Genomic DNA, 21,559 nt, shown 5'->3' on the forward strand with positions numbered 1-21,559 from the left:
CCAACTTGGAATATGGGCTTTTCCGCAAGGTCAGGGGCAGAGGACTGAGCTCTGCCCTGAGTTGGTGGGGATGAGGGCCAAGCGGGCTTTTCACCTCTCTCTGCCATACACCTCCTGCTGCTTTCTGTTCACAACAGGATGCCTTCTTCAGTATTTACCACTATTTTTGGCTCTCTCCCAGGAGCTCCTACAACAAAAGGGAGCCTGAGATTCTTGCCCAGAGCCAGCCAGACCCCTGCTGGCAGGTGGGGCTCCTGTGGCTATGCAGGAAGCACCTTGCCCAGAGGCCCTGTCACTTTCCCTTCTCAAGCCCAGACGGAGCCCCGCACTTCCTCTCCCGTGGGGACCGTCCTAGCCAGACAGGCGGGCAGGGCAGATGTTCCAACAGCATTTCTTCTCAGGCTGGAGCTTTCTTTAGAGCAACAATGGCTTCCTTTCTGTGAAGGCCAGATGAGATTCCTGAACCACGAGGACGGGGAAATCAGGGTGTTTTATTGATGGCAACGTACAAGACTTCACGCTTAGGTACGTGGGCGCGATAAGGCCCGAGCCCAGGCCTTATGCTTCTCCTCAGGACTCCTGGGGGCAAACTTCTCCTGCAGTTTCTTCCACATGCCTTTATTCATATCCTTAAACTCGTCCAAGGTATCTGTGGAAAGGGAAGCCGACCAAAAAAAAAAAAAAAGGACTGAAGTCCAAAATGATTACACAGACTGGCCCCTCGGTATGCCCTGCTTTTCAGTGTGTTACCGAGAAAGGGAGGTGTAGCCCAACTTGTGACAAGCACTTCAGGTAGGGTCACAGATAACTTCGGGTGTGGATGAGCACTCACGTACCAGGACCGTGCAGAGCGCACTGCATCCTTGCAGCAGCCTCTGTGCACATCCAGCATCTAAACAGGGCCCTTTCCGCCTGGCTCCACCTGAGGGGGCAAACAAATCTGCTACACAACTCACAGGCCCAGGCGCTTATCTCTGAACTTGGCCCGTGTCGCAGACTTTACTATTTCCATTTTTCAGATGTGGAAGCTGAGGCCAAGGGAGGTTAAGGAACTGGACCAGGTTACACAGCTGGAAAGTGGTGGAGCTGGGAGCTGAACCCAGGCAGTTAGAGTTGAGCAAGCACCAGGGAGGGAGATGGACCTGGGCCCCAATCCCCACCCATCGTTCCCCCACTGGGTCCTCTCAAGCAAATTAGTTAACCCTCTGAGCCTCAGGTGCCTCATCTGTAAAGTGGAGATTAAAAGGCGTAACTTTTGAGGCAGATGTTTTTAAGGAAATAATGGAGGTAACATGCCTGGCACCTGGCCCACACTTGAGCAAAAGTAGCCATCTTCACAGGTGTGAAGGCGGCAGGAGCTGGTGGGAGCCAGTGGGCCCCTGTTCAGAAACATACACACATCGCCCCTCCTACCGCTTTTCAGTCTCAGCACCACTGATACTTGGGGCCAGATAACTCCTCGTTGGTGGCGCCGACCTGGGCAGTACAGCAGCAGCACTTTGGCTCTGGCCCCTAGATGTCAGTAGCAAATTGCTCCTCACCCGCCAAGCTGTGACAACTAAAATGGTCTCCAGACAGTGCCACAAGTCCCCAGGGGGCAAAATCGCCCCTGGTTGAGAACCACTGGTCTAAAGTCTCTCCAGGACTCAAGTTCTATGATACCTAATTTTAAGCTTAGATTTTCACATAACATTTAAATTTCACAGCCTAAATTTTCACTGTTAATGAAACTTCTGGAGAAAAACAGCTTTTCTGAAAAAGGTAACTTAGATTATTTTTTGTTTAATGGAGGTACCAGGGATTGAACCCAGGACCTCGTGCATGCGGAGCGCTTGCTCTACCACTGAGCTCTACCCTCCCCCAACATTATCTATTAACATTTATTGCCAGTGGGCTTTTGGCTAAATTAGGACATGCACTGTACTCAGCCATGAGCCCAGCATCCCACCCTAGGATTTTTCCAGAAGTCCAGGTTCCCTTGTGGGGCACAAAATGGGATGCTGAGGGATCCCTGTCCACTGACAAGCCAAGAGGCCTCTTTCAGGGACTCCCATGACCCCAAGCCAGGGTGGACATGCTCAGGACCCAAACTGCGGCCACAATTCAGACTCGTCAGGCCCTCAAATCCTCTTTACAAACACTGCAAGGTGTTTTCTTGCCCTGTCAGAGGAACCACAGTTACAACAAAAATATGAAGCTTGCTGTGAAAACAGATTATCAATTAATTTCCTGGAGCTGAACTCCCAGCCAGAACAAGCTGCAGTACAGGCCGACGGTGGGGAGTCCTGCATACCCCTCCTTCACTGTGGTCTGTTTTCCCCCAACTCAGGTGTCCTAAGGGTTAAGAGTGCAGAGGCTGAGCCTCCAGAACTTTTTTCCATTAGAATTTCAAGTTCAAACTTGGCTCAAACTCTTTGGGGCCCTCATAATAACACTGCATTGATGCTGGTAATTACATGGGCCCAGAAACGTGGGGATACATTTACTTATTTATATATGCCTTTGTGTGTGTGTGTGTGTGTGTGTGTGTGTGTGTGTACATACGTATGTGTGTGTGTATATATATGTATGTGTGTTTGTATATATATAAATAAATTGCCAAAAAGTCTGCCTGGCCAAAATGTCCTTACCCCAATTTTCCAGAGAGTACTGTAACAAACATAGAATCAGTCAACACACAATAGCAGGTGAGAGTTTTCTGGAAGCCTGACTCCTCAAAACTTAGTTGCTGAAGGCTGCCAGAAGAACAGGAAAGAGAATTTCTAGGATAACAGAAGGAGAATGTTTCAGGGCTATGTCCTCCCAGAAGAGGTTAGTCTATTTTTATATATGGTATCCTTGGCAATAAAAATAGTAATTTTCCAGAACCTGCCTACTTCAACCCAGTGTCCCCTTGCTGCTGCCCACCACGTCCCCCTCCAGTGACAATGGAGCTGGGGAAGTAAGGAGGGGACGGGCTAGGCAGGGTATTTCCTTTCTTTAATCAGGGCCCATCAACAACTCCAAAACATACCTAGTTAAACCCATATCTAACCCACAGACCATGTCCCCTGGGTCATATAACTCTTAGGTGGATAGCCCCCTATACGTTTATTGAATGGCATTTTGTTTTAATTAAAATCCTCATTGTTTATAAAGCCCCCTTAGGACCATAAAAATAAAATTATTTTCCTCCCATCCTGATTTCAACTACTTCCATTTGGCAAATACATACTCCCCTGTTCCCTGCTGCCCAGCCTTGAATTTAAAAGCTCCAAAGATGGATTTTCTTTTTTAAAATAATGCCCTTGACCTCCACATTCTATGGCCAAAAAGCATGAGTCCTGTAGCTTCAGAATTTCCTCTGGGCTATTCCACAAGACTTTCTATCAAGCAAGGCTGTCTAATAAGACAATTCCCCTTGGCTGTTCAAACTCAAAGACTCATTTGCAAACCAACAAGGGCAGCTGTGCTTTCCATACCTGTGGACAGGATCAGCTTGTACTCTTCCAGGGACAGGCCACTGAAACTTGTGTCTCTTGGGCGAGGGTACTGGTCACCCAGGGCAGAGGAGAGGAAGGGGAGAGAAGGTTAGTTCTGCAGCACAACCTGAGGCCAGGTGATCCTGGAGAGAAGCTGTGCTTTCTAACCACAGTTCATGGGCCATGGTGTCCACAGGCCACAAGGAAGAGAGCAGTGCCACCTGGAGGCCAAAGACGGCCTTGCACGAACCAGTATCATCTGAACAGGCGGCTCCACCTGAATCCTCTGGAAAATGCAGGCTGTGATTCAGAAGTTCTGAGTGGGGCCCGGGATCCTGCATTTCTAACCAGCCCCCAGGCGGTGTCCACGCTGTGGCTTACAGACCACACTTGAAGTTTCATGGATTTAGAAGAAATCCTTTTTCATATAGGCTAGGCATTTGGCCATGTGGAGTTAATAAGCACATTTTTGAAGTCTAGGGAAAAAACACACTAAACAGAATTTGACAGCAATCATGTCAGGGCTGAGGGAGAAGCCCAGCTTTGTCTGACAGGACATTCCCAGTCACCCCATCTTTATCACCAGAGTGTGGGGAATACCAGTTCCATCAGAGGAGATGGGAATATGTGTAAAATCCAACAGTTGTCAGGTACAGCCAGAAGCACACATTGGCATAAAAAAATACATGGCTTTTATTCAAAATTGTAAATAGCTTTCATTTAGGTAACCTAAAAGCCTCTACCAGGTGCTTTTGTTGGCTTGGTTGAAATTACTGCTTACATTTAAGAGTAGCAAAATCACAACTCCTTAGGAAATATAATCAGATTTCACTCATTCTCATTGGTTGTCTCCAGTCAGAGGGGGCTGGGGATATAAAAGACTGGCCCACTCACCTTGAGTTTGTAATAGTTTGAATGGAGCCGTGCTAAGCTCTCATACATCTGATCACAGGCCTCAGGCTCTGCAATCTGAAAAACAAAGAACCCCCCAAAAGTGAGCAAACAAGCCCTGCCCCCACACTGTACCTGGCAGCTTGTGGAGGAAGGACCCCACCTGAGTAAGGCTTTCACAGGAAGCAGGCCTGCAGCTAGGCCCTGGCTTCTCTGCTCCATGGGAAGCAACTTGGACTACAGGTCCCACTATGAGAAATCACCCCCTGGAGGAAAAGCTCTACCCCAGCAACTCTCCAGACTGCAGGAAAACTCAATCATCTGGCAAACAAACATTTGCTGAGCACCTGTGATTTGTGAACCAGCATGCCACCACAGTGGGAGGCACCTCAGTAAAAAGACAACAGTTACGGAAGGAGGGCTAGAGGCAGCGTGGACTACAAGAAGTCAGAGGAGGGGGAGTTCCCATGTGGTCAGTGGATGGTGGAATTGAGACTAAGCTGGGTTCTGAAGGATGCACAGGAGTTGGGGAGCAGAAGGCAGAGCAGGGAGCGGGTGGTATGAGCAAGTCAGAGGCAGGGATGCTGTCTATGCCTATGACCAGACCATCTGGCTGAGGATCTGAACATGCAGGTAAAAGAGCCTGAGTGGGAGAAAAAGAAAGAGCTTTTTGAGTTAAATCTTCAATATGAAATGTATTAAATAAAGATTCTGATGCAAGGCAAAAAAAAAAAAATCATCTGAGCTTTCATCTGTGATAAGTGGGGAGCTGGTGAAATTTTACAAGGAAAGAAAGCCTTTTAGGATGAGATAGGTGAACTGAGGAGAACCAACAGGAAGAGTCCAGTTAGGTCCTGCTAGGAGGGACAAGGCTCAGAACACAGAAGCCTTACAAACAGAAAGGGGAAAATGAACACCCTAGATGCCCCTGCTGGAAATTCCAGGGAGGGATGGGCAACACACAGAGGAGAGGTGGTTTTTTCCCCTTCATACCTCTTTTTAGTTCTCCCTCCCTTCTGCCTTTGCTATTATTTAGCTATAGTTCCCTGTATGTTCCTGCCAAGAATTCTGAAAGCGCCCCAGAATGAAACTTTCTTTTCAATGTTTTTTCCCAGAATTCAAATGATGGATTTTTCCAACGTAAATCCTTCCTCGAAGGCAGAACATAAATCAGTAGTTACGCGTTTTAATGAGGCAGCTCTGCTTCTGCCTCTATGTGCTTGTCAAATGAGGCCCCTCATTCTGCAGCAAAGAGACAGTCCCATCACTGAGTTCAACTTGATCTGTCCCCGGGTTCAAGTCTCCCATCATGAGAATGCCCAGGTAGCTACACTGGGAAAAGAAAGGGTGAGGGGCTGAGGAGGTAGCCAGTGTTTGCTGAATAATCAAAGGCATTATTTGAGTGGACTGGAGCTGAGGGCTGAAAAGGAAGAATGGATGTAAAAATGTGGCCAGTGACAGTTCCGACTCCCTGTTGGGTGGCGCTTCCAGGGAAAGTCCAGCTGAAAGAGAATTCTGCAGCACACACTTTGTCTTCAGCAGGGCATGCAAAACTAGAAGCTAACCAGACAACAGAAGAACAGAAAGCATAAAACACAAAACAAAAAAGAGCCACACTTGTAAAGAATATTATGCAGATTATCAAAAGATAATTGTGCATTTCAGCTTTTGCTTGCACGCTTCATATGTGCACAGATGTGTTCACTTACAAATTTAAAAGAGAACCTATAGTGTGCCCGGCCCGTGTCTGAACAGGTCCTCGTGGCTGTGCACAGCAGTGAAGTCAAACCGCCTGTATTTGGATCCCATCACTTACCAGCTCTAGGGTTTGGGGCAAATACTCCATATCTCCCTCTGCCTCCCCATGTTAAAAAAAAATGGCCATATTTCCTTAATCATTCCCTCATTCTCTGTATCTATATATATAGATTTTTCTTCTGATCCATTTGAGAGTAAGTTGGGGCACAATGCCCATCACTCCATAATATTTCAGTATGTTTCCAAGAACAAGGACTTTCTCTTATATAACCACAGTTTGATGATCAAAATCAGGACGTTTAACAACACTTGATATAACACTTTTAACTAGTCCTTTGTCCATATTCCAACTTCTGTCAATTGTCTCAGTAAGAATCTTTACAAGGAAAAAAAAAAGTCCTTTAGGTCCAGAATCCCCTCCTGCACTACCCTGCGCGCTTCTTTCTCCATGCAGCGGGACCTTCCTCGGCCTTTGTCTTTCAAGCACTGAAAAGTGCTTTTTTTTGAAGCCTACTGGCCAACTTAACCTGTCTTTTAAAAGATAATAATAGTCCCTATTTCTGAAGGCGATGTGAGGATAAATGAGATAATGCCTGGACTGCTCTGAATTTGGGGCCTGGAACACTGACAAATGTGAGGGATTAGTTTGGTTACTATTAGTAGTAGTAAACAGTATAGTAAACAGAGGCCTTTACCACACAAACTACAGGGGAAAGAGACCAAAGACTTCAGGGACGGTCCTCGTGATAGTGGAATGAGGGGTGCGTGGAGGGCCCCTGATGCTGCCAGGGGAGCCAGGAAATTCCTGCTGAGAGTTGTGGGGAGGATGGGTGCAAGTCGCCAGAAGGAAGGGGGGCTCTCCAGGCACAGGACCGGCTTACGTACCCATACAGGGAGTGGCATTAGGACGGTATCAGCACTGCTGGTGTGACTGCCAGGGCTGGCTGGAGGCAGGAGTGATGAAGGGACAGAAAATCGCTGAAGCATCACTCCATACCTGACCAGACCTCTGGCCCGCACCCCGATGGCTCCCAGAGGTCCCAAGCATTCCATGGAGCTGTGTGGGGATCGCACACCCACCTTGGTCTCTGCCAAGTGAGCGGCCGTTTGCTGCACCTGTCCTCCACATGATGGCTGCTCCTCCCAACCTTCCCCTCCCACCACCACTGACCACCTTCCCAACCAAGCTCTTCATCAAGAAAGGCATTCACACTACTGACTCCTCCGAGCCTCTCTCCTGGGCTCCTGCACTGCGACCACCAAGACCCGCATTCCAACCAGATCCTCACCCTCAGAAGTCCTGAGTTCCCCTCCAGCTTCTCCTCCAAGTCTAATGGTGAGAGTTCTGGAGACAGCCTGCTCACCACCTCCTAATGTGCCCTCGGGGCAGGGGTGGGCAGGGTGTTCTTTCTTCCCAGCTCTTTCCACCTCTGACAGAGCCGCAGGGCAGGGAGAGGGAAAGAGAGGATGGGGTCACCTGACAGAGCATTGCTCAAAAACCAAAGTGACCCTGTGGGCTTCCTCAAACTCTCCAAAGTCATCAGTATTAAAGAGACGGTCTCCCAGATACTTCACATAATGCCTGGAGCTCAATTAATAATCCGAGAAGGAATCAAATACCTAAGCACCTATAAATAACCAATCACCAAAAAATGAATTTGTCACCCAATCTGCCATTTGAGCTCAGAAGGTGTCTATATGAGGCTGTACAAGTAGCTCAGTGGCGGTGAGGAGTCTGAGCTATGCCAACTTCTAGCCAAGTTATTACTGCCTAAGGAGAGGAGCCATGGCCAATTCTGGGTTCCCAGTCACACCCAACCCAAGCTCCGCAATTAGAAAATAGTTGTATTTACTACTTAACAATACATCGGTAGAAACACTCGTCTAATTCCAGAAGCCTCACCACACACCTACATCCCACACTTTATTCATAGACTCTTGCACAAACATTCCTGAATTTTGGAATATACAGTTTTCCTGATGAAGTATACTGTGCACTTTCAGAAATATTCTTATACACAAGCTTTAAATTACCTGATTTTGCATTCATACCTAATGAGATTACAGACATTTTAGGACTAATAGCAACACAGGGTTCGAAAAAGGCAGCACTGGGATATTATGAAAAATTCAGCTCTGTTCCCTAAATGTGAATAAAATAGATGTTCAACTGACAAAGTGTCCTTTATGGCTCTATTTTTGCTCCTTTTGCATTTCCCCTGCTCAGTCGTCAGTAAATTTCTCTTTACCATATTAAACTTTTATACGCACAAATCTACGTCACCGCCGCAGGCAATGATTTCGATTTTCAAAATTGAATTTTGGGTGGTGATAGCAATTGGTACAGCGGCCCCTATTCTAGTCACACAAAGGGACACATAAGCACTTTTGGGAAAGAGTGTAGCAAATTGCTTTGCTAATTAAGGTAGAGCTGGATTCAGTCCAGGTGGATCTATGAAAAAAGGTTTTCATGACTTGGTAATGAACTTCTGAAATGAGTTCATTCCATTATGGGAATCTGTTCCCTTGAATTCAATTGAAAATCTATTTCTTGAGCACCTACTATGTAGAGTGCTCTGCTAGGTGGCTATGAGGTGACAAAGACTCAGCCTCAGCCCCAGAGAAGTTGGTAATCAAGCTGAGACAAGATACACACACATTAAAAATAAAAATTGGCCATGAGAGAGTGTAACTGAGTGCCAGAGTTATAAGAGATCAGAGGCAGGGGCTGGTTACCAGGCCTGACTAACAAGGCTGGTGTGGCAGGGGTCTTGACAGTGACAGAAGGCAGTGACAGTTCACAGACTGACAGGGAGCCAGAGTCTCTCACTTTGAGGAGTGTAGACTTCAGAGCTGGACCTGGCTGGAATGGGGATCAAAGGAGGGACTGGGAAGAAGAGGCATGAAAAGGCAGGGGACAACGATGGTCCAGGCAGGCAGGGTCTTAAGCGGTGTCAAGGAGTGCTTCGGGGCCTGGCAAGGCCTGGGAAGACACCAGATTCTTGACAAGCTCTGTGTTTGGGCTTTGGTCCACTAGATTCTCAAAGGAGAAGGACCACTGTGGGGTGATCATGATGGTGGGATAGAATGATGTGGAGCTCCCCTCCTCCCACAAATACACCAAAAACACATCTACATGTGGAACAACTTTCCAGAATACCCACTGAACGCTGGCAGAAGATCTCATGCAGCCAAAGCTTGCAAGGAAGATTGCCTCGTAACTGGGTAGGACGAAAGGAAAAAGAGAATCCAGACAGGATTTGCATCCCTGGGAGGGAGCTGTGAAAGGAGAAACGATCCCTTATCCTGGGAACCCCCTTCACTGACAGGGAGGTCTGCTGGGACAAATAGGGAGCTTCAGAGGCACAGAGGAGAGTGCAACAGCTGGCTTGTGGCAGGCAGGACAGAGAGAGGCCAAACAGATCGTCCTGGCCACTTTGCTGCACTTCCCAGACCGAGACGTGTGCCTGCTGGTGTGTGCAGTGGCTGGGTGCTGAAATTTGGGCTTCCCTTCCCGGTGAGAGGACTCAGCTTGGCTGTGCAGAGACAGCCTGAAGGGCCTGGAGTGTGGTCTAGACCGCAACTGGAGGTGTGTGCAGAACAGAGCCCAGGTCTGCCATAGAAATCACGCTGTCAACATGCATGTGAAAGGAGGTGTGGGGCCCTGCCAGAGCAGCCTCATTCTCGGAGTGCTCACAGTGGGTGCGGCTCCACCACTATGAGCTCTGGGAGCACACAAGCCCAGTGGGTTACCCACACCTGGAGGTGGGGCTGAAATCTGAGCTGATTCCTGGTAGGTGCACGACTTCAGTGAATTTATGCCAGCGGCAGCATCTGGGGATCATCCGAGCTGATTACTGCCGCTCCCCTAGCTGAGGTGGTCTGGCGCCAGCAGCAACAGGCTTTGTGGGTGCGCACACACAGAAGGAGAGCTGAGATCTGAGCCAATTACCAATATTCCCACAGCAGAGGCAGGGCTAAGGACAGTGGCAACAACAGTGTATTCTGTGAGCATGCACACCAGGTGACAGGGGACATCACAGAGCACAAACCCAAGTGGACAGCTCCTGGGGAAAAATATACAGTGGCTCCTTTCCCGGAAGGAGAGTTTCAATCCTGCCTACCTCACACCACAGCTTAGAACCAGATCTGGGGGCTTCTGCTCCAACAAATGAGGAGCAGACCCTGCCCCTGATAGGACTGTAACAACAGAGCAAAGAGGAGGTCCTGCCCAACATTCAGTGCAGGCTCTAGTCACCACATCACCAGTCACACCCCTATCAAGGGGATAATGGCCATCACACTCTGAGGAAAGACATGGCAGGCACCCATACCAAAAACAGCCCTCGCACCAAAAACATCAGTCTCATGCAGGCTACACACGGGCACTCCCACATAAAAACAGCCCTTCAACAGCACAGCAGAAAACTGTCTCCCCTAAATTCATAGTCAGAGTAATATAAGTAAAATGAAGAAGCCAGAGGAACTACTCCCAATTAAAAGAATAAGAGAAATCCCCTGAAAGAACAAACAATGAAATAGACCTCTCTAGTCTACCAGACCCTGAGTTCAAAGAGGAAGTAATAAAAATGCTGAAGGAATTAAGAAAGGCTATGGAAAGAAATGCAAATCACTGTAACAAGGAACTAGAAACAAAGAGCCAATCAAAATTAGACAACTCAATTGCCAAGATGAAAACCAAGCTAAAGGCAATAAATAGCATACTAAATAAAGCAGAAGAACAAATAAGTGATCTGGAAGATGGACTAATGGAAATCACCCAATCAGAACAGACAAATCAAAAAAAAAAAAAAAAAAAAAGAAAGCAACATACAAAACTGTGGGATAATATAAAGTGTGCCAATCTATGCAAAATAAGGATCCCAGAAGGAAAAGAAAGAGAAAAGAGGATTGAAAATGTATCTGAAGAAATTATAGCTGAAGACTTCCCAAACCTAAAGAAGGAAAGAGACATCCCAAGTACAGGGAGCACTGAGGGTCCCAAACAAGATGAATCTAAACACACCTACACCGAGACGTATAACTAAAATGGCAAAAAGTAAAGATAAAGAGAGGATTCTAAAGGCAGTAAGAGAAAAACAGAGTTAGTTACAAGGGAACCCCCATAAGGTTATCAGCTGATTTCTCTACAGAAACTTTAAAAGGCCAGAAGGGAGTGGCAAGATACATTCAAAGTTCTAAAAGGGAAAAACCTACAAACTTGAATGTACTACCTAGCAAGATTATCATTTAAAATAGAAAAAGAGACAAAGAATTTCTCAGATAAGCAAAAACTAAAAGAATATGGCAACACTAAAACTATCTTAAAAGAAATATTGAAAGGTCTTGTGTAACTAGAAAAGAAGCAAGAATGTATAGGAAAGGGAAGATCACAATAAGAAAAGCAAATATATAAAAGGACTGTAGATCATTTAAATAAGCCAGAATATAGATTTTTCTTAAAAAAAATTTGTGAAAGTAATTATAACTACAATGAACAACAGAAGGATAAACATGAAGATGTAAAATAAGACATCAAAATCATAAAATGTGGAGGAGGGGAGTAAGAAAATGTAGATTTTTTAGAATATGTTTGAGCTTATATGACTAACAGTCTAAAGCAAGTAGATATAGTATACCTGGAAACCACAAATCGAAAACATACAATAGATTCACAAAAACCAAAAAGAAGAGAATGCAAGCATAATAGAAAAGAAAACCATCACACCACAAAAACAAAAAGGAACAAAGAAGAAAAACAAAATCAACTGGAAAACAAGTTTTAAAATGGCAAAAAACACACATCTATCAATAATTACCCTAAATGTCAATGGACCAATCAAAGACACAGAGTGGCAGACTGGGTATTAAAACAAGAGTCCACAATATGCTGCTTATAAGAGACTTGCTTTAGGGCAAAGAACACACATAGATTGAAAGTGAGGGGATGGAAACATTTCATGCAAATGGAAATGACAAGGAAGCATGGGTAGCAATACTCATATCGGACAAAACAGACTTTAAAACAAGGGCCATAAAGAAAGATAAAGAAGGACACTATATAATGATAAAAGGATCAATATAAGAAAAAGATATTAGACTCATTAACATATATGCACCCAATACAGGAGCACCTAAATACATAAATACTAACCGACATAAAGGGAGAAATCAACAGGATTACAATAATAGTAGGAGACTTTAACACTCCACTGACATTAACGGGCAGATCTTTCTGATAGAAAATCAATACAGCAACAGAGATCCTAAATGACACAATAAAATAGTTAGATTTAATTGATATTTTCAGGACACTACATCCAAAAACTCCAGAATATGCATTCTTTTCAAGCACATGTGGAACATTCTCCAGGAAAGACCACACACTAGGACACAAAACAAGGTTCAACAAATTTAAGAGGATAGAAATTATTTCAAACATCTTTTCTGACCACAATGGCATGAGACTAGAAATTGACTACAGAAAAAGTAATGAGAAAAAAATGATAAATGGAAGCTAAACAACATGCTACTAAAAGACCAACTGGTCAACGAGATCAAAAATAAAATAAAATAAAATACTTTGAGACAAAGGACAATGAAAACACAACCATACAAAATCTATGGGATGCAGCAAAAGCATTCCCAAGAGGGAAGTTCGTAATGATACAAGCCTTCCTCAAAAAGCAAGAAGAATCTCAAATAAACAATGTAATCTACCACCTAAAAGAATTAGAAAAAAGAACAAACAAAACCTAAAGTCAGCAGAAAGAAAGAAATAATAAAGATCAGAGAGGAAATAAGTAAAATAGAGATTAAAAAAAACAATAGAAAAGTCAATAAAACCAAGAGCTGGTTTTTTTTGAAAGCATAAACAAAATCAACAAACCTCTGGCCAGGCTCACCAAGAAAGGACCAAAACAAACAAAATAAAAAATGAAAGAGGAGAAATAACAACCAATATGAAGAAATATAAAAAGCCATAAGAGACTACTACAAACAATTTTATGCCAACAAATTGGACAACCTAGAAGAAATGGACAAGTTTCCAGAAGCATACAGTCCACCAAAACTGAATCAAGAAGAAATAGATAATTTGAACAGACTAATCACTAAACATGAAATAGAATCTATAATTAAAAAAAGTCTCTGCAAACAAAAGTCCAGGACTAGATGGCTTCACTAGGGAATTCGACCAAACATATAAAGAACTTATACTGATTCTTCTCAAACTCTTCCAAAAGACTGAAGAGGGAAAACTCTCAAAATCATTCTATGAAGCCACTAGCACTCTGATACTAAAACCAGACAAAGACACTACCAAAAAAAGAAAATTACAGCCAATATCTTTGATGAAGATAGATGAAAAAAATCCTCAACAAAATATTAACAAACCAAATCCAACAACATATAAAAAGGATCATACACCATGATCAGGTTGGATTCACCCCAGGGTCACAAGGTAGGTTCAACATACACAAAACAATCAATATAATATGCCACATCAACAAAAGATAAAAACTACACAGTCATCTCAAGAGATGCAGAAAAAGGATTTGATAAAATTCAACATCTGTTCATGGTAACAACTCTTACTAAAGTGGATATATCAGGGAACACATAACAACATAATAAAAGCTATTTATGACAAACCCACAGCCAACATAATACTCAACAGTGAAAGGCTGAATGCCTTCCCACTAAAATATGGAACAAGACAAGGATGCCCACTCTCACTACTTCTATTCAAGATAGTATTGGAAGTCTAGCCACAGCAATCAGATAAGAAAAATAAATAAAAGTTATCCAAATTGGAAGGGAAGAGGTAAAACTGTCATTATGTGCAGACAAGATGACACTTTATATAGAATATCCTAGAGACTCCACATAAAAACTATTAGAACTGATAAACAAAATACCTAGCAAGGTAGCAGGATATAAGATTAACATATAGAAATCTGTTGCATTTCTTTACACTAGCAATGAAATATCAGAAAGAAGTAAAAAAAAAAAAAATCCTCTTTAAAATCACATCTAAAAAAAAAAAAACAACTAGGAATAAACCTGATGAAGGAGGTGAAAGACTTATATGCTGAGAACTATAAAACACTGTTAAAGGAAACTGAAGATGATTCATAGAAATGGAAAGACAGCCTATGCTACTGGACTGGAAGAATTAATACTGTTAAAATGGCCATACTACCCAAAGCAATCTACAGACTTAATGCAATCCCTATCAAATTACCCATGACATTTTTCATAGAACTAGAACACATAATCCTAAAATTTACATAGAACCACAAAAGACCTTGAATTGTTAAAGCAATCCTGAGGAAAAAGAACAAAGCTGGAGGCATAATCCTCCCAGACTTCAGACAACACTATGTGTATGGTAATGGCACAAAAACGGACATATGGATCAATGGAACAGCACAGAGAGCCCAGAAATAAAAACACACACCTAGGGTCAATTAATCTTTGACAAAGGAAGCAAGAATACACAATGGAGAAAAGACAGTCTTCAGCAAGTGGTGTTGGGAAAGCTGTACAGCCACATGTAAATCAATGAAGTTAGAATACTCCCTCACACCTTACACAAAAATAAACTCAAAATGGCTTAAAGACTTAAATATAAGACATGATACCATAAAACTGCTAGAAGAGAACATAGGCAAAACATTCTCCGACATAAATCACAGCAATGTTTTCTGAGGTCAGTCTCCCAAGGCAAAAGATATAAAAGCAAAAATAAACAAATGGGACCTAATCAAGCTTTTTGCACAGCAAAAGAAACCATAAATAAAATGAAAAGACAACCTATGGACTGGGAGAAAATATTCACAAATTATGCGACCAACAAGGGCTTAATATCCAAAATATACAAACTGCTCATGCAACTCAATACCAAAAACAACCCACCCAATCAAAACATGGGCAGAAGGCCTAAACAGACATTTCTCCAAAGACGACATACAGATGGCCAAGAGGCACATGAAAAGATACTCAACATCACTAGTTATTGGAGAAATGCAAATCAAAACTACATTGAGGTATCACACACTGGTCAGAATGGTCATCATCTAAAAGTCTATAAATAATAAATGCTGGAGAGGGTGTGGAGAAAAGGGAACCTTCCTACACTGTTGGTGGGAATGTAAATTGGTGCAGCCACTATGAAGAATAGTATGGTGGTTCTTTAAAAAACTAAAAATAGAGCTACCATATGATCCAGCAATCCCACTCCTGGGCATATATCTGGAAAAGATGAAAAGTCTAATTTGAAAAGATACACACACCCCAGTGTTCACAGCAGCACTATTTATAATAGCCAAGACAGGAAAGCAACCTAAGTGTCCATCAACAGATGAATGAATAAAGAAGATATTACGCAGCCATAAAAAAGAATGAAACAATGCCATTTGCAGTAACATGGATGGAACTAGAGATTATCATACTGAATGAAAACAGACAAAGACAAATATCATATATCACTTACTTGTAGAATCTAAAAAAATGATACAAATGAACTTACAAAACAGAAACAGACTCACAGACATAGAAAATAATCTTACGGTTACCAAAGGGGAAGGTGGGGGAGAGATAAATTAGGAGTTTGAGATTAACAGATACATATGACTATATGTAAGATAGATAAACAAGGACCCACTGTATAGCCAGGGAACTATACTCAGTATCTTTTAATAACCTATTACAGAAAATAATCTGAAAAAGAATATATATATGTAAAACTGAATCACTCTGCTGTACACCTGAAACTAACACAACACTGTAAATCAAGTATACCTCAATTAAAAAGAAGAAAAAGAACCACTTATATTATGGCCAATTTGAGAGGCACTGAGACTGCGGCACATGCTAGGTGTGGTGAGAGGAGGAACACAGGCTGGACTGGAAAATAGTGAAGGCCTCACAAAGCTGGGCTTGTCTAGGAGGCAACAGGCAGACCCAAAGATCTCTAAGTGGTGACCCACTGAAAGTGGCTGATTATATATCCCTGAGGAGGAGCGCTGACATCTTTAAAAGTGCACGGAAAACTGCCATTCCTTGGTCTAGACATTACCTTACCTCCCTCTAGCTCTATCCAGAACTGGGAGAGAAAAAGAGATGGAGATGTCTGTGTTCCCTCTCAATAGATGATTCTCCTCACAGCCATGGTTTGGCAGTGGGCTCAATATTATAACTAAAAATAGCATAATCTGTCCTCAGGACATTCTTCAAAAACTTGACTTCAGTGGGCCTACATCTGGGGATGGGAAACAGAGACGGTGTCACCACTGCTAGCACATGCCGGGCAGCTGTGGAGCTAGCTTCCTGCCACACTGAGGCAGGCGGCAGACCAGGCCTCGACTGGATGACTGAGAAAATGGAGTTACAGAAAACCTCTGAATTTTCCTCTGAGAAGTTGAAAGTATCACTTGCATTACTGCAAACCCAAGGCAAAGTGTGACTGTTCTCAAACAAGGCCGACATTATTTCAACCTGGATATTTAATACAAGAACTCTGGTGGGTGACCCCCTTCCTGGGTGACTGCATCTCCAGGGTGTTCCTCAGAGCTGTGCCCTGTGCTAGACAAGTGGATGCTGCTGTGCAGCCACAGATCTTTTAGGGAGCTGCTTGTGCACCTAATGAACACATTAGAAGGGCTTGCTCTGTCCCCCGTACTTAAGTCAACAATTACAGTTGTTTGCCGTCTTTCCCCATGTTGTGATTCTTTTATTAAGCTCTTGGTGCGGCAGGGAGCGCATGTTCTCTTAAGGAAACTGAACTGAAAGGGGGCAAAATCCATAAACATTAACTTTAAAAAAACCGCACAATAGGATACAGGGTGTTAAGAGAGGTGTTAATCAGTGTGTTCTTGCTTCCCACCATCACCTCCCTCTCGGTGGGTTTAGCGTGGACTGTGAGACTCTCCAGAGGGCACTCTGTGGTGGAACTAATGGAGGCAGTTATTTTTGTACTCTGGTTTTAAGACTGAGCAATTAATTGGCTTTCTAGTGGATCTGGCTTTTCTGTGCTGATGTCCCCACCTGAGGAGTATCTTTCTTTTCATCTGCACTTCAGGGGTAGTGGCTGGGACAAAGAAAAGCCGGTGGGCAGACACAGTTTAACTTTTTGCCAGAGCCGTCCATGGTCCAAAAAGGTTTGCACAGAAAATGAGGGGGAGGGAGTGGCTTGAAGTTCATGCAACGAGAGGCCTAACAAGAAGAAATAACTTGGGAGGAATGGCAGCTGAGGACCAATCAGGCACAAAGGAGGCAATGCTAGATCAGGGCCAGGACAGCTGGGTCTGTTTCTCACTTGTCTTGCCACTTAACTCCCAAGGAACCGTAAAGAAGTTGTTTTACTTTTCTGATTTTGTTTCTTTGTCTGTAAAATGGCAATCATGATGGCTACCTCACTCAGCTGCAATAAGAGTTAAACTACATGAGATCATGCATGCAACCGTGCCACGCGTGTGTTCAGTGCTATTGTTCAGATGCAGGAAGTCAGCAGGCCGAGAGGACTGCCTGCTTCTCTCTTCTACAGGAACAAAAAAGCTGCAGAAGAGCTGCCTCCCCCTCCAGTCCTGCCTTTCTGGCAACTAGCATAACCAAGGGGGAAGCTCCACATTTGATCAGCTGACTGGGTTGAATGCCTGCCGCTGGCTGCCAGCTTAGTGAAGAGTCTACCAGAACTACCTTTCTTTCTCAAGGTCTTTATAAATGATCCAAGGGTGTCAGTGGGAGTGACTCACAGTGCTGTCTCACTTCCAGCAAGGGACTGTTCCTTCTAAAAATTACCACAAAGATGTACTAAGCCCAGGTGTGTGCTCAGGTGACATCAGAATGAGGTACCACGACAGAGGTCCTGACTAACGTGCCTGCTGCCACCATCATGCACTTGTTCACTTTACCAGGGCTGCATTCATCAGCGGCTCTGGAACCACCAACCGAGCTACGACTTGCATCTGCAGCCATAACTCATATCTGTGTGGGCCTTCTACGCTTCAGAACTATCCCCTAGGTGATGACAAAGGATGTCAACTCCAAAAGAGAAAGTTCTGCCCTCTTCTTCTGGCTTCTCTTACACTGACAGTTAAGTAGGTGAATGTCACACTCTCACCTCTCCAAGGATCTAGCCTGTCACCTTCTCCGCTGGCTGGTTTCACCATCCAAATTTCACTAGAGTAAGTCACGTGTCTGCCCAATGGTTAAGTTCCTCGGTGATAAGGACCCGGTTATCTTCTGTAGTTCCTGCAGACCACCCCCAACACAGTGAGCTCTCAAATTAATTTTCACCACTCAGGACACAAAAATATTCCCTTCTCGCTCTTCTCTACTTCTCTCCATCTAGTTCTGCTACATCTGCAACTATATTCAAATGATTTTTGTTTCATGAGCGATAACCAATCCTTTATTCATCTACTCATTCAGGCATTTACCAAGTGTCTTTTATGCGCCAGGAACTATGCTAGACACTGTGGGGAGAAAGATAAAAATGGCACTATCTCTGTTTTCAAGAAGCTCACACAAAAAATATGTAGGGAGCATAGTGCTATAAAGTCTATGGGATTTGCAGAGCTGGAACTAGAAATGATTCTTGCCTTCAAGATCTTTGTACTTTGGGCCAGTGAAGACACACACTGTAAGAAGTGTGAGGGCTGTCAGTGCTGTGTGACTGTCCTCCACCCCCTCCTTCCCAGAGACAAAGCCCTGAGCCTGACACTCCATCCATGCCCACCACCCAGTCAGCACTTGGTGTCAGTGACATCATGTTCTTGCTCCATTAGGTGGACTGGCTTGGCTCTGTGTTGGGCTAAGTTGCAAATACCCATGTTTCTGCTTTGATAGGTTGTGGCCAAGTTTTGCAAAAGTCATTTCTCCAGGCTGTGTGTGTAAGTGTCTCGTCTCATATGTCTGACCTCTTGCCTGAATCCCAGGCTCAAATATCCCAGTGCCTACTTGACATTTCCACTTGGAAGTAAATCCACTTTGCATCTCAAGTTTAACAAGTCTAACACCAAATTCAATGTTCTTCCCACACCCCACCTGTTCCTCATCTAGTCTTTCTCATCTCAGTAAATGGCATTACCTTCCATCCAGTTGCTCAGGCCAAAAAAAAATCTAAGTGTTATCCTTGGTTCCTCTCTCGCCCTCCACCCTACATCCAATCTATCAGTAAGTCCTGTTGACCCAACCTCAATGCAGTCACTTCCATCTCCTGTGCTGCCACTTTCATCCAAGCCGCCATCATTTCTTGCCTGGGCTACCTGAGGAGCCTTTTCTCCAGCCGACTGTTTCTATTCTTGCCCCCATAATCCATTTATCAATACAACCAGTGTGATCTCTAAAAAAAAAAAAAGTAAATTAGGTTATATCAACCCCTTGACTAAACCTCCCCAATGGCTTGCCACTGGTCTTATGATAAAATCCAGCTCCTAATTGGAGCCTGCCTATAAGGCCCTCCTGTCCCTGGCTCCTGTCCTCCTCTGATTCAACTCCTAGCAAACACCATTTCATTCACTACCCTTCAGCCACTCTGGGTTTCTGTCCCCTAACATGCCAATTTGCTTCCTACCTCTACCTCTAAACCTCTGCACTGCCTGAAATGCCCTTCCCACCAAGTGTATACCGTTAGCTAATCATCTTCTTAGGCCTCATCTGTGTCACCTCCTCAGTAAAGCTTTATCTATCATAACTAGTATTACCCTTTTATCATGCTACTTTACTTACTATCCATCATAGAACTTCTCTGGACTGTCTTATGCCTACTGTGTCCTGAACTAGCATGTAATCTTCAGGTGGACAGGCCCTCCTCTAATTAATTGCGCCTAGCACAGTTCCCGGCACATGGTCGATGCTCCCGAAGTATGTGCTAGATGAATAAATGAACCCCAGAGCTACAGCACCAACCTGGAAGAGAGCAAGAACACAGATCTACTACTCACATCCATGGACAGAGGGCTGAGGACTCAAACCTGATGCACAGGCTTATAGGGGCTCAGGAAGCACACCAAAGCTTAGTGGGGGTGGAGGACAGGGGAATGCTGCATAGGTCCTTAGGTATCAGTTCAGTCAGTGCACAACACTGCAAGGTAAAGGCATCGTGTCAGGGGAGCTATAAACCTGTAACTGTCACTACCTAAGACTGCTGTTGTGGGATTCAACCCTGGCTGCCCCTCGAATCATCTAGAACTTTTAACAACACTGAGGCCAAAGCCCCAACCCAGAGACTCTGATTCAATAAGGTCGAATGGTCCCAGGCATCTAGATTTTAAAAAAAAGCTTCTCTGGTAACTCCAAGGTGCAGCCAGGTGAAAGCACTGAGTAGAAGGTAAGGTCTCGCTAGCGGCAGTTTCCCGGGGCGTTAAGACGGGCGGCGCGCAAGTGCCGGCCAGACAGGAGAGGCGCGCGCATGAGCGGGCCCTGCCGCTATCCTGCTCGTCGGCCCCGCCCTGCCTCGTCCTTTCCTCCCCTCGCCCCAGCCGCCTCCCCGCAGAAGGCTGACCCCACATTCTGTCACCTGGGTGTTCTCTCCCTCCCGAAAGGCCTGCGCTACCCGCTGCCGCAGGTACGCGCCCAGGTCCCGGCCCCGTTTGGTCTCGTCCACTGGCCATTCCTCACAGAGCTTAAGAAAACGTCGGTAGCGGCTGGCCGCCATTTTGTACCCCGTTTGTCCCCGCCCCTGAGGGAGGAGTCGACGCTGACAGACGGCGCTTGCGCACTAAAGATCGCGGTTTTCCCAAGGACGGGCGGGAGAGAAGAGTGAGCATGCGCCACTTCACCGGCGTCCCGCCGCTTTCCGGGTAGGGGCGCTGTTCACCAGCCTCTGTGAGCGGATCTAATTCAGTCCTCCTGGAACCAGCCCAGCTCCCCAGGGGCGAGTCAGGCGTGGAATACCCAGGGACAGCTTTGCTTCTCTTTTTCAATGACTGCACAAGCTCCAGACGAAAAAACCTTCCTCTGAGATCTCTGCTAATTTGCATAAACGAATACATTTGCAATGTCAATACAGTCTGTTATTCGATGATGTATTTGAACTTATTCACATAACATGCACATGTGGTTCGCATCCCCACTCCCCACCGCGCCTTTCTCGCAGTCCCTGTACCTGTCAGTACCACTTGGTCCGCTGCCACAGTTCCTTCTTTAGTGCTTCTCAGCTCTTGTCCCTCTTTCTCCGGCCCCTGTTAGTATCCCTTCTGAGCACGGCTTCCCCAAGCCGGCCACTTTTCCCTGGGAGGCAAAGATTTCCTAGCTTGAGCAACATGGGCTGGGTTGATTCAGCCTGGAAAAACTTGTTTTACCAAGCCTTCTCTTATACACCTTATATAGCTGCATCATGGAATGTTCTGATTTTTCTTTTCCAAAGATACCCCCACCTTCCAGACTCCCTAAGAAAGCATCAGTCTCCCTTTGTGTCTTCACTGTCCTACATTTAGCCAGGA

The 21,559-nt window shown here is 44.7% G+C and overlaps 1 protein-coding gene across 2 annotated transcripts; it reads right to left on the bottom strand.

Annotated features, from left to right (window-relative positions):
• Positions 1–471: 471 nt before the first annotated feature.
• Positions 472–20,807, bottom strand: UQCC2 (ubiquinol-cytochrome c reductase complex assembly factor 2). Of its 2 annotated transcripts, XM_045512228.2 has the most exons (5): positions 20,635–20,807; positions 4,356–4,430; positions 3,462–3,531; positions 837–922; positions 472–649 (listed from the first exon to the last, which is right to left on the bottom strand). In XM_045512228.2, the coding sequence occupies exons 1-5, from the start codon at positions 20,770–20,772 to the stop codon at positions 623–625; spliced, it is 396 nt and encodes a 131-aa protein (XP_045368184.1). In that variant the 5' UTR covers positions 20,773–20,807; the 3' UTR covers positions 472–622. The 2 variants fall into 2 exon arrangements, with proteins under 2 accessions (XP_045368184.1, XP_010947369.1); XM_010949067.3 differs by lacking the exon at positions 837–922 and having other exon boundaries at positions 20,635–20,803.
• Positions 20,808–21,559: the final 752 nt, after the last annotated feature.

This window comes from Camelus bactrianus, chromosome 20 (assembly GCF_048773025.1).
Source record: "Camelus bactrianus isolate YW-2024 breed Bactrian camel chromosome 20, ASM4877302v1, whole genome shotgun sequence".
NCBI lineage: Eukaryota > Metazoa > Chordata > Mammalia > Artiodactyla > Camelidae > Camelus > Camelus bactrianus.